The sequence below is a fragment of the Oncorhynchus mykiss genome, chromosome 4, assembly GCF_013265735.2.
Source record: "Oncorhynchus mykiss isolate Arlee chromosome 4, USDA_OmykA_1.1, whole genome shotgun sequence".
Taxonomy (NCBI): domain Eukaryota; kingdom Metazoa; phylum Chordata; class Actinopteri; order Salmoniformes; family Salmonidae; genus Oncorhynchus; species Oncorhynchus mykiss.
Genome location: NC_048568.1, coordinates 5,730,735 through 5,748,385, shown reverse-complemented (window position 1 = coordinate 5,748,385; position 17,651 = coordinate 5,730,735). Strand labels below are relative to the sequence as shown.

At 40.4% G+C, this 17,651-nt stretch overlaps 1 protein-coding gene across 2 annotated transcripts in view; it reads right to left on the bottom strand.

Moving 5' to 3' along the window:
• Positions 1-791: 791 nt before the first annotated feature.
• The window catches only part of LOC110521990 (C-1-tetrahydrofolate synthase, cytoplasmic), a 49,349-nt gene continuing 32,489 nt past the window's right edge, over positions 792-17,651 (bottom strand). The window contains exons 22-29 of one of the 2 annotated variants that reach the window (XM_036975521.1): positions 16,933-17,072; positions 15,050-15,091; positions 14,148-14,248; positions 13,511-13,688; positions 9,559-9,666; positions 6,189-6,341; positions 2,034-2,122; positions 792-1,532 (exon numbers count right to left, since the gene is read on the bottom strand). In XM_036975521.1, coding sequence (XP_036831416.1) covers positions 2,051-2,122; positions 6,189-6,341; positions 9,559-9,666; positions 13,511-13,688; positions 14,148-14,248; positions 15,050-15,091; positions 16,933-17,072 — 794 coding nt within the window. In that variant the 3' untranslated portion in view covers positions 792-1,532; positions 2,034-2,050. The remainder of the gene's footprint in view (positions 1,533-2,033; positions 2,123-6,188; positions 6,342-9,558; positions 9,667-13,510; positions 13,689-14,147; positions 14,249-15,049; positions 15,092-16,932; positions 17,073-17,651) is intronic. The other variant, XM_021600024.2, reaches the window with a different exon arrangement.

Below are 17,651 nucleotides of genomic sequence, written 5' to 3'. Positions count from 1 at the left end.
TTGTTTGTCATGTAGACTAAAGGGGTGTATCTTAGCTATGAAATATATTTGTATCCTTTGTCTCGGGGCTCTCAACAAGGTTGTTTTGTCGACCAGCCATACAGAGCTCTCACTAATAAAGATTCAGTTTAAATATAACTCTGATTTGTGTGATAAGTTTTTCTCTCCTCATTTGATAATACAGAAATTAACCCCCACACCCCAAAGAGCCCCAGAACAGCAACACAATTAGACCCATCCAAATCATGAGAAAACAAAAAGATAATTATTTGACACATTGGAAAGAATTAACAAAAAAACAGAGCAAACTAGAATACTTTTTGGCCCTAGACAGAGAGCACGCTGTGGCAAAATACCTGACCATTGTGACTGACCCAAACGGAAAGCTTTGACTATGTATAGATTCAGTTAGCATAGCCTTGCTATTGAGAAAGGCAGCTGTAGGCAGACCTGGCTCTCAAGAGAAGACAGGCTGTGTGCCCACAAAATAAGGTGGCTACTGAGCTGCACTTCCTAACATCCTGCCAAATGTATGACCAAATTAGAGACACATATTTCCCTCAGATTACACAGATCCACAAAGAATTAGAAAACAAATCCAATTTTGATAATCTATTGGGTGAAATATCACAGTGTGCCATCACAGCAGCAAGATCTGTGACCTGTTGCCACAAGAAAAGGTCAACCAGTGAAGAACAAACACCATTGTAAATACAACCTATTTAAATGTTTATTTACTTTCCCTTTTGTACTTTGACTATTTGCACATCATTACAACACATGATATGACATTTGACATGTCTTTATTCTTTTGGAACTTCTGTGAGTGTAATGTTTACTATTCATTTGTGTTAAATTCACTTTTGTTTATTATCTACTTCACTTGCTTCGGCAATGTTAACATATGGTTCCCATGCCAATAAAGCCCTTAAGTTGAATTGGATTAAGGGAAAGAGAAACGTCCAATGAACATGGTCCATTAGGGAGTGGACAGCAGGAGAACAGGTGTGAGATGGAGCATATTGCCTTGAACATTGGTTTGGTTCTATTGTAGTTCTCAATGGTTTGATCACTGGGTTTCCTGTTGCACTGTGGTTGACTGTTGCTGACAGTTGGAGGGGACAGAGGTCTTCACTCCTCTTGAGATTAATGATGTCCAACTCTTTTAGAAAAGCACAACGAAAGAAAAGGATTAAGGAGGGTGGGAGAATGACGGATGGCAAAGAGGAGATGGAGGAGAGAGAGAAAAGAGAGGCTAAAGAGACAGGCAAGAGAGGAAGGGATGGGAGAGAAACGCAGGGGAGGGAGAGAAGTGAAGTGGAAAAAAGGAATGGGGGTACACTCTTAGAAAAAAAGGTACTTTCTAGAACCTAAAAGGGTTATTTGGCTGTCACCATAGGATAACCCTTGGAATCATTATTTTTAGTTGCGGGTTAAACCCCTTTCGGTTCATGGATCCCGAAGGTTGTACATAGAACAAAACATGGTTATCCTATGGGGATAGCAAGATAATCCTTTTGGAACCCTTTTTCCTAAGTGTAGAGTGGGGAAGAGAGACAGAGGGTAGAGAGAGAAAAATAGTGTGGGTGAGAGAAAGAGTGGAAGAGGGAGAGAGAGAGAGAATGAGTTACACACTGACAAACAGGTGCAGCAGGGAACCAACACAGTCATTTTCAAAGCCTTACACAGACCTTGTCTACAGCCCAAATGTCACCATATTCCCTGTTTAGTGCACTACTTTTGACCATAGGGCCCTGGTCAAACGTAGTGTACTAAATAAGGAATTGGGTGCCATTTGGGATATAAGCATATTTTACCATTGGCTTTCAAACTGAATTGGATTCCAGACGAGAAACATTACTATTCAAATGAGAAACGAGATCAAATTACTCACAAGAGCAGAGGCACAACACAACCTCTTTCATGATTGTAAGTGAATTCATGTTTTTGATTCCATTTAATTATAAATCGATTATGTCAAACAAAGTAAAGGTGGTGATTTAGTCATTCAGCCCGTTGCACTGTGAACTCACCCGAGAGGAGGCAGGGACTATTTGCTCTCAGTGCTGAAGTCGTTGTCATGGAAACAGGAGAAGGCTGGAGATTGGGGTGCTACACTCGACTAGTATAGGGCAGATAGAGGAAGATAAGAAATGTGTAAGAACAATAATACAGTATCTGGAGAGCAGCAGGTTGCAATATGCTACCTTTTTTGTTACTACACTCAATAACAAAAAAAGGTGCTAGTTATTACCAAAAAATGGTACTTCATTTTTTCCCTGCAGGGAAAATTCTGCCATTTTGAGTTCCATTTAGAACCATCATAAACAACCCTCTGGTTCCAGGTAGAACCAATGGCAGGTTCTACAGTTATACCCATAGGATACTTCAGATGTGCTAATGGCACACACTGTTAGGTACTCACATGGTACTTACTGGTCAGTACCTTTAAGGATAGTGACCAGTACTGACCAGCCCCCCAAAATTATTTTTTACATTTTTTAAACCTTGTACATGTGGGCTACATAGATGAGGTAGTCATATTGCACACAGAGTCCATGCAACTTATTATGTGACTTTTAAGCACATTTTTACTCCTGAACTTATTTAGACTTGCCATAACAAAGGGGTTGAATACTTATTGACTCAAGACATTTCAGCTTTTCATTTTGTTTTAATTTGTAGAAATGTCAAAAAACATAATTCTACTTTGACAAATCTAATTGTATTCTATTTTAAATTCAGGCCGTAACAACAGAATGTGGAAAAAGTCAAGGGGCATGAATACTTTCTGAAGGCACTGTATGTAAAAACACAAAATCACAAAAATCACCTAAATCTAAGTGTTAAATACATGTTATTCATGGGGTGCCTTTGATACAACTATGAAACAGAAAGCATGTGTTGTCACAGCGTAACAGATTTTATTATTACGACAAAATAAAACAAAATACCCCAACCACCGCAGTCAGTAAGACGCATGGTCAAATGATGAAAACATCAGTAGCCTAAACATCATTATAAGTGCCAAGTGTGCTTGATAAATAGTGAAAATCAGCACAAAAACAATAATGGCATTATAATGAATACATATAGTTAATTGTCAGCCCGCAGTGGCATCAGTTGGAGGTTGTCCATATCACATAAATAATGAATGATGGTGAGTGCGTTGCTGAAGTTGTTTTTTGCTTGAGATGTAGGGTCTGCTCGCTCAGTTAATCGGCCCATAGCATTGTCACCGGCTTGTTCTACCCTGTTTCATTTGGTGGTGGTGTAGACACCTGTCACGCTTACTCCCTCTCCCCCTCTCCAGCGCAAGATGTTGCCAGGCTACTAACCAACGGCCCTGGCAACCATGACCACACACACCTGCATCCCATCATTACGCACACCTGGAATTCATCATCACCTTGATTACCTTCCCCTTTTTTAGCCCTCAGTAGCCTCAGTCATCAGGTAGTATTGGTTTGTTTTGATTCACGGTCTCATGTTTCCCGGCATATACATACGTGACAGCACCTGTTTAGTGCGCACCATCCTGGCTTTTTTGCTATTAGGCCTCAGAGATGTATGTTCAGGCTGAGGGTCAGAATCAGAAGAACAATCAGAGATGTCATGATTCATTTCTTCCCCTCCATCTGAGTTGTTTTCGTTCAATTTTGTATCAATGCTAATGCAGCATGTGCATCCATTCGCCTTGGTATTCTTGCCATTATAAATTACGCACGGTTTCACTGTGTACTCCAAGTAGGCTAGAGTAGACTGACAAGTCTGCTTGGATTCGGTGGCACTCCTTGGGATAGAGAAGTGACAGCAGTTTCCTTCAGTACACGTCCATATTCAGAACCCCGGTGCAACCTAGCAAATATCGTTAAAAATATCCTCTGAGTAATTTTGGGCAACAGCTGTTCAGACAGCTCACCCGCATAGATGAAACTCAATCTCAATTAATTTGTCTACTCAGTTGAATTGTGTGTGTGTGTGTGTGTGTGTGTGTGTGTGTGTGTGTGTGTGTGTGTGTGTGTGTGTGTGTGTGTGTGTGTGTGTGTGTGTGTGTGTGTGTGTGTGTGTGTGTGTGTGTGTGTGTGTGTGTGTGTGTGTGTGTGTGTGTGTGTGTGTGCGTGCATGCGTGCGCATGTACAGTTGAAGTCGGAAGTTTACATACACTTAGGTTGGAGTCATTAAAATATATTATTTTACAATAACAATAATATTGTTTTTCAACCACTCCACAAATTTCTTGCCAAAATTATAGTTTTGGCAAGTCGGTTAGGAGATCTACTTTCTGAATGACAAAAGTAATTTTTCCAAATTGTTTACAATTTTACTTAGAATTCACTGAAGGTACAATGTTCATCTGTACAAACAATAGTACTCAAGTATAAACACTATGGGACCACACAGCCATCAGACAGCTCAGGAAGGAGACGCGTTCTGTCTCCTAGAGATGAACGTACTTTGGTGTGAAAAGTGCAAATCAATCCCAGAACAACAGCAAAGAACCTTGTGAAAATTCTGGAGGAAATATGTACAAAAGTACCTATATCCACAGTAAAACGAGTCCTATATCCACATAACCTGAAAGGCTGATCCGCAAGGAAGAAGCCACTGATCCAAAACCACCATAAAACAGCCAGACTACGGTTTGCAACTGCACATGGGGACAAAGATCGTACTTTTTGGAGAAATATCCTCTGGTCTGATGAAAGAAAAATAGAACTGTTTGTCCATAATGACCATCATTATGTTTGGAGGAAAAAGGGGGAGGATTGCAAGCCGAAGAACACCATCCCAACCGTGAAGCACGGGGGTGGCAGCATCATGTTGTGGGGGTGCTTTGCTGCAGGAGGGACTGGTGCACTTCACAAAATAGATGGCTTCATGAGGGAGGAAATTATGTGGATATATTGAAGCAACATCTCAAGACAACAGTCAGGAAGTCTCAAATGGGTATTCCAAATGAACAAAACGGCATAAGGACAACAAAGTCAAGGTATTGGAGTGGCCATCACAAAGCCCTGACCTGAATCCTATAGAAGATTTGTGGGCAGAACTGAAAAAGCGTGTGCGAGCAAGGAGGCCTACAAACCTGACTCAGTTACACCAGCTCTGTCAGGAGGAATGGACCAAAATTCACCCAACTTATTGTGGAGAGCTTGTGGAAGGCCACACAAAACATTTGACCCTAGTTAAATAATTTTAAAGGCAATGCTACCAAATACGAATTGAGTGTATATAATCTTCTGACCCACTGGGAATTCGATGAAAGAAATAAAAGCTGAAATAATTCTCTCTACTGTTATTCTGACATTTCACATTCTTAAAATAAAGTGGTAATCCTAACTGACCTAAGACAGAATTTTTACAAGACTTTTTAAAATGAAAATTTCAGGAATTGCGAAAAACTGAGTTTAAATGTATTTGGCTAAGGTGTTTGTAATCTTCCGACTTCAACTGTGCGTGAGCGTTTATGTTGAAGGAGGGGTTTTCTGAGTCCTTGTGAAATACTTGAATATGTCTTCTGATTTTATTGACATGTGACTTCATCCAAAGAAAAGTGATGCTTCATTGGGTTTCTGTTTTGTATTTGTCTCTTGAGGGCTTTTTGCACTAAACCAAGGCAAGCCAAACCATGCATTACTGAGCTGGCCTGGTTACCCATCCAACATAGTTGCTAAAAAAGCACAATGTCAGCATGGTAGTGTGAAAATGTTATTAGATTCTTTCTTGCCTTTCAAATTGTGCTTGTAGCAAAATGTGCACATTTTGTGAAGAGGAGACAAAACAATCCTCAAAACAATCGCCTGAGCATGCAACTGATCTTGGAGAAGAGGCTTTTGGTCAAAATAAGAGATATGTTACGTGGCAGGTGTCATCTATCTGTTAGTCAGAGATGGAATATGAGAGACGTGTGTGGTCTTAGTGAAAATCTCTGTGTGAATCTTATTTTTAGCTGAATGCTCATCGTTATTACAGGGGAGTTTCAAAAGTGTCTGCAGTGTCTGAATCTCTCTTGCAATGATTCTAAAAAGCTCAAGTCGTCACTCGTTTCAGCATTTCAGCTAACTGGCATTCCTCACTATACTCATGTGTCACATGCCCATGTATTCCATGTCATGTTCCAGGTCCGCATTCATATGAGTAACACTGAGTAACTCATATGAATGAGTGACAGCCCCAGTACTCACCGTGCCAACCAAGGGGTAGAGAAAACCAGCACCCAAATTGGCATGGATGTCCCTGATGGGCAAGGTAAAGCCGGTGGGCACCCCTTTCCTCTCTGGGTCGTGGGACAGGGACAGGTGGGTCTTTGCCATGCATATGGGCAGGTTGCCCAAGCCCTGGGGGAGAGATGGAGAGACGATGTGGTTAAGTTTCATTCACCCTGGTATGAGTTTATATGCATCACATTGAGAAGCTTTCATTGGCGTACAATAGCCAGTCCAGTGAAGTGTTAGCTAGGAATTCACCATTTGTTGTAGATGGCATTCATACAGAATCACAGCCTTTTTTGTAGGGCAGTATATTTTTTGTTTATTTTACAGTACCAGTCAAAAGTTTGGACACACCAACAAATTTTTCTTTATTTTTACTCTTTTCTTCATTGTAGAATAACTACGAAATAACACATATGGAAACATGTAGTAAAACAAAAAGTGTTAAACAAATAGTAGCCACCCTTTGCCATGATGTCAGCTTTGCACACTCTTGGCATTCTCTCAACCAGCTTCATGAGGTAATCACCTGGAAAGCATTTCAATGAACAAGTGTACGTTAAAAGTTAATTTGTGGAATTCCTTTCCTTCTTAAATGCAATTGAGCAGATCAGTTGGGTTAGGGGTGGTATACAGAAGATAGCCCCATTTTGTAAAAGACCAAGATCAAGTGTCTTCAAGTGCAGTCACAAGAACCATCAAACGCTGTGATGAAACTGGCTCTCATGACGACCGCCACAGGAAAGGAAGACCCAGAGTTAACTCTGCTGCAGAGCATAAGTTCATTAGAGTTAACTACACCTCAGAATGCAGCCCAAATACACAGTGGCAAGAAAAAGTATGTAAACCCTTTGGAATCACCTGGATTTCTAAGTCACAACAATAGACAAATTCAGTGTGCTTAAAATAAAACACAATTGATTGTATTTTTCCTGTCTATATTGAACACATAATTTAAACATTCACACTGTAGGTTGGAAAAAGCATGTGCACCCCTAGGCTAATGACTTCTCCAAAAGCTAATATGAGTCAGGAGTCAACTAACCTGGAGTCGAATCAGTGAGACGAGATTGGAGATATTGGTTAGAGCTGCTCTGCCCCCAAAAAAACACAACATTTGAGCTTGCTATTCACAAGAAGCATTTCCTGATGTGAACCATGCCTCAAACAAAAAGATATCTCAGAAGACCTAAGATTAAGAATTGTTGCCTTGCATAAAGCTGGAAAGGGCTACAAAAGTATCTCTAAAAGAAAGTCTGCGGTAAGACAGCATCTCTGTTTGTTGACAAGTCTACAATACATAAAACACTAAACAAGAATGTGTTCATGGGTGGACACCACGAAAGAAGCCACTGCTGTCCAAAAAAACATTGCTGCTTGTCTGAAGTTCGCAAAAGAGCGCCTGGATGTTCCACAGCGCTTCTGGCAAAATATTCTGTGGACAGAATAAACTAAAGTTGAGTTGTTTCAAGGAACACACAGCACTGTGTGTGGAGAGAAAAAGGCACAGCACACCAACATCAAAACCTCATCACAATTGTAAAGTATGTTGGAGGGAGAATCATGGTTTGGGGCTGCTTTGCTTCCTCAGGGCCGGGACAGCTTGCTATCAACGGAAAAATGTATTCCCAAGTTTATCAAGACATTTTGCAGGAGAATGTCAGGCTATCTGTCCGCCAATTGAAGCTCAACAGAAGTTGGGTGATGCAATAGGACAATGACCCAAAACACAGAAGTAAATCAACAACAAAATAGCTTCAACAGAAGAAAATAGTCCTTCTGGAGTGGCCCAGTCAGTCCTGACCTCAACCCGATTGAGATTCTGTGGCATGACCTCAAGAGAGCGGTTCACACCAGACATCCCAAGAATATTGCTGAACTGAAACAGTTTTGTAAAGAGGAATGACCCGAGATTCCTCCTGACTGTTGTGCAGGTCTGATCCGCAACTACAGAACACGTTTGGTTGAGGTTATTGTTGCCAAAGAAGGGTCAACCTATTATTAAATCCAAGGGTTCACATACTTTTTCCAATCTGCACTGTGAATGTTTACACGGTGTGTTCAATAAAGACATGAACAATTATAATTGCTGTTTGTTATTAGTTCAAGCAGACTGTGTGCATCTATTATTTTGACTTAAATGAAGTTCAGATCAAATTTTATGACCAATTTATGAAGAAATATAGGTAAGTCTAAAGGGTTCACATACTTTTTTTTCCCAGTGTAAATTATTCACAGAGTTCAAGTAACAGACAGCTCAACATAAACTGTTCAGAGAAGACTGCGTGAATCAGGCCTTCCCATGGTCGAATTTCCGCAAAGAAACAACTACTAAAGGACACCAATAAGAAGAAGACACTTGCTTGGGCCAAGAAACACTAGCAACATTAGACCGATGGAAATCTGTCCTTTGAGACCAAATTTGAGATTTTTGGTTCCAACTGCCGTGTCCTTGTGAGACACAGAGTAAGTGAACGAATGATCTCCGCATGTGTGGTTCCCACCGTGAAGCATGGAGGAGGTGGTGTGATGGCGTGGGGGTACTACACATTTAATCAGCATGGCTACCACAGCATTTTGCAGCAATTCCCCAAAACACACCTCCAGGCTTTGTAAGGGCCATTTGAAAAGGAAAGTCATGGTGCTGCATCAAATGACCTGGCCTCCATGATCACCCAACCTCAACCCAATTAAGATTGTTTGGGATGAGTAGGACAGGAGAGGGAGTAGGCAACGAGTGCTCAGCATATGTGGGAACTTCTTCATGACTGTTGGAAAATCATTCCTCATGAAGCTGGTTGAGAGAATGCCAAGAGTGTGCAAAGCTGTCTTCAAGGCAAAGGGTGGCTATTTGAGGAATCTAAAATCAAAAATATATTTAGATTTGTTTAACACTGTTTTGGTTAATACATGATTCCATGTGTTATTTCATAGTTTGATGTCTTCACTATTATTCTACAATTTAAAAAAATGGTAAAAATAAAGAAAAACCCTTGAATGAATAGGTGTGTCCAAACTTTTGACTGGTACTGTTGTTATTTTTAGGAAGGAATAAAGCACAAATGGAAGTAAAGGTTATGATGAAAATAGTTGGTGAAAAGAATTCTGGATTTTGAGTTTAATTTTCAGATTTTTTGGAATGAGTGTTTGTCTGGTTCAAGATATTGACGAAGTTTCCCCTTTCCACGGATCTAGGATAAGATTTCCTCAGACCAAGACCCTTAACCAATTGGGGTTTGCCTTAAAATATCTGACCCTGGACCAGCGGTTAGAGGCAAATTCTTCCAACTCTGTTGAGCTGTCTAACATAAAGGATGTCCTGTTGCATTGTGTGTCGACTCACTTGTTTTGAGAACAGCGCCACCTTCTGTTGGGCCTGAGGAAGGAGCTCCACATCATCCGCTCCATACATTGACTTTGCTATTACTCTGATTTTGTCGTCAATGGGCATCTGAAAAATATGCAGATTTTCTCAGTGAGTGTTGTCAACACATAGCTTGTAGCATGACGACACCAACAAGACACTGACTTTATTTGCAATGGGGTAACCAGCAGTACTGAACAATTAACACCTGAAGTAGAAAGCTTGTGACACATTCATTTTACAGTTTAAATTTAGTCAGTTCGAATACGTTTTTATCCAGAAAGACAGTTGTAGTTAATGCCAATGCTATGTTATTTTCAACAGGGTCATTGTGTTCATCAGGGCATGCAACAAAAACAGTTTTAAAACATGTTGGAATACAATGGCAAGAAAAAGTATATGAACCCTTTGGAATTACCTGAATTTGTACATAAATTGGTCATAAAATGTTATCTGATCTTCATCTAAGTTTGAGTTCATTTTATTTTTACAGGGACAGTACACATTAATCAACGTTTCAGTAAAAGTGCCGGTTTTAGCAAGCCGGCTAATTTTCAACCGCAGGTCCCTGGGCAGGTTATAAGTCACGACAATAGACAAACACAATCTGCTTAAACTAATAACAGAAAAACAAACGTTTTCATGTCTTATTGAACACACCGTGTAAACATTCACAGTGCAGGGTGAAAATCCAAGAATGCGAACCCTTGGATTTACAGTTGGGATGAGGTTTTGATGTTGGTGTGCTGTGGAACCTCCAGGTGCCCTTTTGTGAACTTATCGTAGACTCATCAACAGAGATGTTAGCATGTTCCAGATATTTTTGTAAGTATTTAGCTGACACTCTAGGATTCTTCTTAACCTCATTGAGCATTCTGCACTGGGCTCTTGCAGTCATATTTGCAGGATGGCCACTCCTAGGGAGAGTAGCAACAGCGCTGAACTTTCTCCATTTATAGACAATTTGTCTTACCCTGTACTGATGAACATCAAGGCTTTTAGAAATAATTTTGTAACCCTTTCCAGCTTCATGCAGGTCAACAATTATTTATCTTATGTCTTCTGAGATCTCATTTGTTTGAGGCATGGTTCACACCAGGCAATGCTTCTTGTGAATAGCAAACTCACATTTTGTGAGTGTTTGTTATAGGGCAGGGCAGCTCTAACTCCTTCTAACTCCCTTATCTTACCTCATTTGCACTCACTGTACATAGACTTTTCTTTTGTTCTGCTGTATTATTGACTTTGTTTTGTTTATTCCATGTGTAACTGTGTTGTTGTATGTGTCGAATTGTTATGCTTTACCTTGGCCAGGTTGCAGTTGCAAATGAGAACTTGTTCTCAACTAGCCTACCTGGTTAAATAAAGGTGAAATATATAAAAAATAACCAGCATCTCCAATCATTGATTGTACTACAGGTTAGCTGACTCCAATTAGCTTTTGGGGTTGTAAGAACATGTTATATGAGATTGAATTTAAGAAATTTTGCCTAATAAAATTAGATACATTTTATGGTGTTTCTATTTCAAGAAAAATTAAACATTAAAACCTCAGGAAAATATGGCACTGTGCAACGTGACTGTCGGGAGACTAGCTCCTGAGTGGCGCAGTGGTCTAAGGCACTGCAGCTCAGTGCAAGAGGCATCATCACTACAGTCCCTGGTTCGGATCCAAGCTGTATCAAATCTGACCATGATTGGGAGTCCCATAGTGCCTTAGACCACTGTGCCACTCAGGAGCCATAACCAATATGACCAATATATATTGTCCTGCTAATAGCCCATCCTAGAAACGTTTGCAGAATTCACAACCTGTTACGCTTGTGAAAAACAGGGTTATTAATTACAATGCTTATTCCCCCTTCCACTTGTTAAAGGTTCCATTTCTTATTTTTTATTTATTTTTTATTTTTTATTGTACCTTTATTTATACAGGGTTTTCCTCATTGAGTTAACATCTCTTTTCCAAGAGAGACCTGGTCCAATAGCAACAGAGGGAACAACATTTCAGACAAAACAACTTAGATACGCTAATACACTAATACAACATTAAACAAAACTATAAACACACTTACAGTACAAAAAAACACATTTTACATTAAAAACATGAACATCTTGACTAACAACAATTTATAACGTTTTTTGGATCAATTAGTATATTTGAGTTTAACCACAATATTTGTTGTATTATTTGTTCTGTCTTTTCTGGGGGTTTAAACTGAAATTGCAACCAACTTTCTATGGCTTGTTTAAAAAATAAAATAATATTTTGGAGATGATTTCATTTTCAAATAACTGAAAGTGAGCGAGAAAAAGTCCATTCTTGAACATGGGGTGAGACATTTTTACTAATTTGTAAATAAAGTCAGTTTGTTATTTAGAATTATTTATTTCTGTTTTTAGAGGGAGAGAAACCAAAAACCTGTATACCAAAAAGCGTATTTTCCAGTAAGCATAATCAGTGCTCTACTGTAACTTCCCGTTGTGCTGGTCTGGAGCAGTGACGCACCGTACTAAACCAAAAATTACCTCCAAGTCTCGCAGCATGATCTTCAAACTTTTAGTTGAGCAACCACTGTAGATATATTTGACGTTGTATTATTTTCACTTTCACTTTCTCTTACTTAGCAAGCGAATGCAGCTAGCCAGTTTAGCCTACTCAAACACCCAGCTCAAACAGAGTGGGATGCTCTGTTAGCTAGCTGGCTATGGATATCCAGCACTGGAACTCTTCCAAGTCAAGGTAAACTTATGGTTTTATTAATTTATTGCCACCAGAGCCTGCCGCTGTAACTGCTAAACTACTTGGACTGTCATGTACACTGTACTTCATGATTGTAGCGGGTTTACAATTGTGTTATTTCTTGTAGCTATGTTGACTAGGACGTTGGCTAATATGGTGACAACAATGTAGACTGTGTGTGTAGCGATTAGCCGTTATGATATGAAAGTTTGGCTTGGAAAGGTTTATTCATCTGGTCACAAGACAGCTGATGTGTTGTGCACTGAAGTCCACAAGTGAAGGGCAAAGGTGAGAGGAGGAATAGTATGAGCAAAGTGATCATGCTGTTTGTTTGTGGCTGCTATGAAAGTGAACTGTGTTTTCGTGTGATTAGGGGTGTATTCATTCTGCCGATTATTTTCTTAAACGGAAGCAAATGGAATTAAACGGGGATATACAGTTTTGTATCAGAAATCTTGCTTGTTTGTAAGTGACCAAATACTTATTTTCCACCATAATTTGCAAATAAATTAATTGAAAATCAAATGTGATTTTCTGGATTTTTTTTCTCATTTTGTCTGTCATAGTTGAAGTGTACCTATGATGAAAATTGCAGGCCTCTCTCATCTTTTTAAGTGGGAGAACTTGCACAATTGGTGGCTGACTAAATACTTTTTTGCCCCACTGTACATAGCTGAATTTGTCCAATAGAAACTCTTTTGCAAGTGTTGGAATAATGATTACACCCTAGATCAGCTAGATGCAGGCAAGAGTGTGCCTCATAGGCTAGGTTGTAGAAACCTCATGATGAGTATAAGGAATATTCAAGTATAATGTGAAGCAGCCTAAACCTATCGATGTTACATTGAGCTGGGTGAATGGAAGATGAATGACAGTCATCCAATATGCTGTAATAGAAATGCTCATGAAAAAATATTAAAATATATACAATATTAACTGGCACCAACCGCCACTGCTTACCACCTTATTACTTTCACCAATCCAACCAACTCAGAACCACCATTACTTCTAGGAAGGACTGATGCATTTCTGAAGTTTTCCAACAGCGTCACATCTGTAATGGGGTAGTCCAGGGTGAATGTTCCCGATGGTACAGATGCAGGGCCTGGAAAATGCTAAAACTGACCCAAGATCAACATCTAGGGGCAACTTACCCCTACGCCATAGCTGATAGTGGGAGCTTTTTACCTCCAGGTCATACAGGAAGTTAATCTGGTGTGGTGTCTCAGCTGCCCTCTGTACCGCCTGACCCAACGCCACCGCTCCGGCACCCCCTTCAGCCCAGTGTGAGCATGGCACCGCCTCCAAGGCCCCCGCCAGTTTAGCCTGCTCACAGACTAGGCCCAACTCTGCATCAGTGTCGGTGCTGTTGTAATCAAAGGACAAATACACCAATGAGTCTGATGCAAGGCTGGGCAGTAAGAAATGTTTTGCCTGTGACAGCAGGAATGAAAGTGTGCAGCTTCTCTTGAGTTGTGGTAAATTCCATTTCAATTCCGCTGAGGACCATTGAACTCTGAACTGACTGAGTTGAAATGGAAATAATCAGATCCCAATCTTGTAAATGACCCCAATGGAAATGACCTCAGGGCTTCTCGATCAGACGAGGAAATACAGTTCTATTGAAAAGGTCTGTAAAGAGACACCAGCTCTTGAATATGGTAAAGTCAACTTTTTAATTGGACTGAAAATCCACACCAGACCAATACCCTGAGACCATTCAAGACAGTGACACACACTGTGTGTGTTCAGCGCTGTTTTTAAAATCCGCTGACAGACACCCTAACATCAGTCTGGAATAGGAACACTGGAGACAATGGCCTACCTGAAGGTGTTGATGGCTACAACGACAGGTAAGCCAAAAGCCCGGGCATTCTCCAGCTGCCTCTTCAAGTGGTTGCAGCCATTTTCCAGTAACGTCAGGTTCTGCAAACAAAAATTTGAGAGACAGACCAACTAAAAGTGATTCTGACACAACTTCCATTGATGTGGGACTGTCCTAATATGGACACCGTACATTACTCTTTTTCCTCTTGATGGCTTGAAGCACATCTCAACCACAGGAAACAACGTCAACAGCAATAACAAAAAGTAATTGGACATCTCATTTCTATCTGTGTCTCCAATCCGACCACAACAACCTCTCTCCTCTACAATTCTCATTGAGGTTTAGCTCTGACAGAAAATCTCTAAACCTCCACTATATAAATAAGTTGAAATGTGTCAATGAAGGTTGTTTTAAAAATCTCCACAGAGTGAAAATAAATCCTGTATCATTTCGAAGGGGGACAGCCTGTGTCATGACTTCCACCGAAGTCTCCTCTCCTTATTCGGGCGGTGTTTGGCGATCGGTGTCACCGGCTTTCTAGCCATTGCCGCTCCATTTTTCATACAGTATATCCATTTGTTTTGTCTTGTTTTCATACACACCTGGTTTTCATTTCACCAATCAATCTACTTGTATTTAACCCTCTGTTTCTCATCATGTTTTGTGTGTAATTGTTTTCATGTCAAGTGATGTTCTTTAGCGCTTTACTTTATTGTTCCGTTTTATGAGCGCGTTTGTTTTGTTGTGCTCCCGGGTTTGGAACTATAATAAAGTGACCTTTATTTAATCATACTCTGCTGCACCTGACTTCGCCTTCATACACATCTTGACAGCCTGATACATATTTCAGCAGCTTGTGAGTGAGTGTATGGCTGGCTGGGAAGCCATGGGGAAATTACCTCCGCTGAGTACTCCTTCGGCATGGCTGAACCTGCCGTGACCTGTGGAAAAGAAGAGGAAAACCAACAGGGACATTACATTTAGTGTGCACGGCCACTACACTGTTAGATGTCTGTCTCTCCCACTCTCTTTTTTGCCTTTCTCCTCACTTTGATGTATTGGGTTGTTGGGTTGGGAAATGGTCTCGGTCGCTCTCTTTCTCACTCTCCTTCTTTCTGCTTCATTCTGGCACCCATAGAGATGTGCCATCAACGGTCCACTGTTTATTTTCTCTCTCTCACTGTATCGCTCTCTTTCGCGCTCTCTCTCTTTTTCTTTCAATCTCTCTCACACCCCTCAAGAAGCAGGCACCACAGAAGCAGGCACAACATAAACCAATTTCTTAATTGTTTAGATTATGAGAATAAACATTTACTTTCTTTATTCAGGGCACTACCCCTGTGTTTTGGACAATTAGCATGTCAAATTACATTGACTTACAACAATTCCTGTACGGCTTTACCTCCCCAGTGTAGGCACTCAATGGACTCTGAGCGTCTATTCAATGAATAAATGTCACATGTAAGAATAAATGTGTGACCAGGTGTTAAATTAACGAGCGCTCAGCCCTTGAAGAGTTAGAGATCTCGAGAGATGTTACACGGTGTGTGTGTGTGTGTGTGTGTGTGTGGTGTTGATGCTAGAGACATCGATGCCAGCCAGTGGGGCCCATTAGCACGTTAAATAATTAGACATCTCTGTGTCATTGCCCAAAATGGAGGCATGTGTGACCTGTGACAGAAGAGGCTTCATGAAGACTGTATGGGCTTGAAGTTTACATCGTACTCTTCGGCTGTCCCCGTAGTTTAACCTTTTTTGGTTCCATGTAGAACCCTCTGTGGAAAGGGTTAAACCCGGAACCAAAATGGTTCTACTTGGAACCAAAAAGGGTTCTTCAAAGGGTTATGATATGAGGACAGCCGAATAACCCTTTCAGGCTCTAGATAGCATGACGAGTGTATGTGTGGTACAGATTACTTTTCCAAAGTGCAAACTCCGTTTTAAGTTCATTACAGTTTCCCAGTTCAATTCAATTATATTATTTTTAATTGCCATGGCAGCTTCAGGTTTAGTGCACACTGTCATGAAAGTTCAAACCCATCGCATTTATCAACAGTCGATATCTGTGCGAGGTAGTTTGCCCTTAAACACAGATCTAGGATCCGATTATCTTTTCCCCGATCTTCATCTAAACCATAAGGGATTGAAAACATATCCAACCGTGTATCAGTGGATAGTGGCAATTTATGTCTAATCCTATAGTATGTTTGCGGTGAGAAATGATGATGGATGAGGTCGATCGGTCAATTAATAATTGATATCTAATGAATCCTCAGGGTTAGAAACTTTACATTAAAATGGCACCCTATTTCTTATATAGTTTATTACTTTTAACAGAGCCCAATGGGCCCTGGTCAGAAGTGTAGCACTACATAGGGAATCGGGTGCTATTTTGGAGGCAACCATATCCAGGAGCCACTTGCCAGATGTTCTTAGATCTTCAAAGGGAGTGAATGAGAGGGGCCAGTGTTTAAAAAATAAAGTCTCATTTTTATGTTGTCCATGGAGTGCGTTCAGACCCTGGCTCTTTCTTAATTGTATGAGAAATATTTCCTCAACTCGCCTCCTTCATTGTGCTGATCTAAATGGACTGGCTACAGTAGGTGAGACTAATGATGAGCTTCTAGCATTTTGTTTTCACCTGTCAAGTCCTTTCAAATCAATGCAGATGAAGTGAAAGAAGACAGATTTTTAAGTAATTGAGATAGAGCACTTATCCAATTGACTGACTGGTATTTTCTACTCTCCTCCCTTACTAGCACTCCCCCTAGTGGTAGCTCACCGCAGGTCCACCCCCATGCATCTTCAGGGCAGGAACTGAAGCCACCATCACCACCACGTCAGGATGCAGGCCCGAAGAGCGACACTTGATGTCGAAGAACTTCTCCATGCCTAATTCAGCACCTCCTTCTGCCTCGGTGACTGGGGGAAGTTTTATTTGTGCGTGCGTGCGTGTGTGTGTGTGATGTTACATTGGTGATGTAGGATGAAGAGAGGTGAGACACAAACAACAGAATCATTATATATTCATAAGTATATGTCCCATTTATGTAACATTACAAAAATGGATCGTTTTATTGAACAGAAACAAAACCCTGGTCTAATATCCTTTCACTTGACTTTTTCTAACTGACTTTTATAAACTTTCCCTCTATAATCCGATTGTATGACTTTGTGTCAATGCCAGTTTGTGACCATTCTGCAGCGCTGCCTCCCGTAAATGAGTCATTCCATTCCATGCAAGTTGTTTTTCAAAAGCCTTCTGCTATTAATTGTTGTTAAATGTTTCTCCTGTTGTCACTTATTTCACGGAATGTCCACCATTGAATGAAATAAAATGTGCTTTATTGTCCATTCAATTGACCTTCGACAGAAAATCACACAAAGTGCATACTAAAGTGCATGATACAGTTAGTGTGTCATATGTGATAAAGGCCCAATGCAGCCGTTTTTATCACACTATCATATCTGGGTAACAGTATCTTACTGTAATAGCTATTC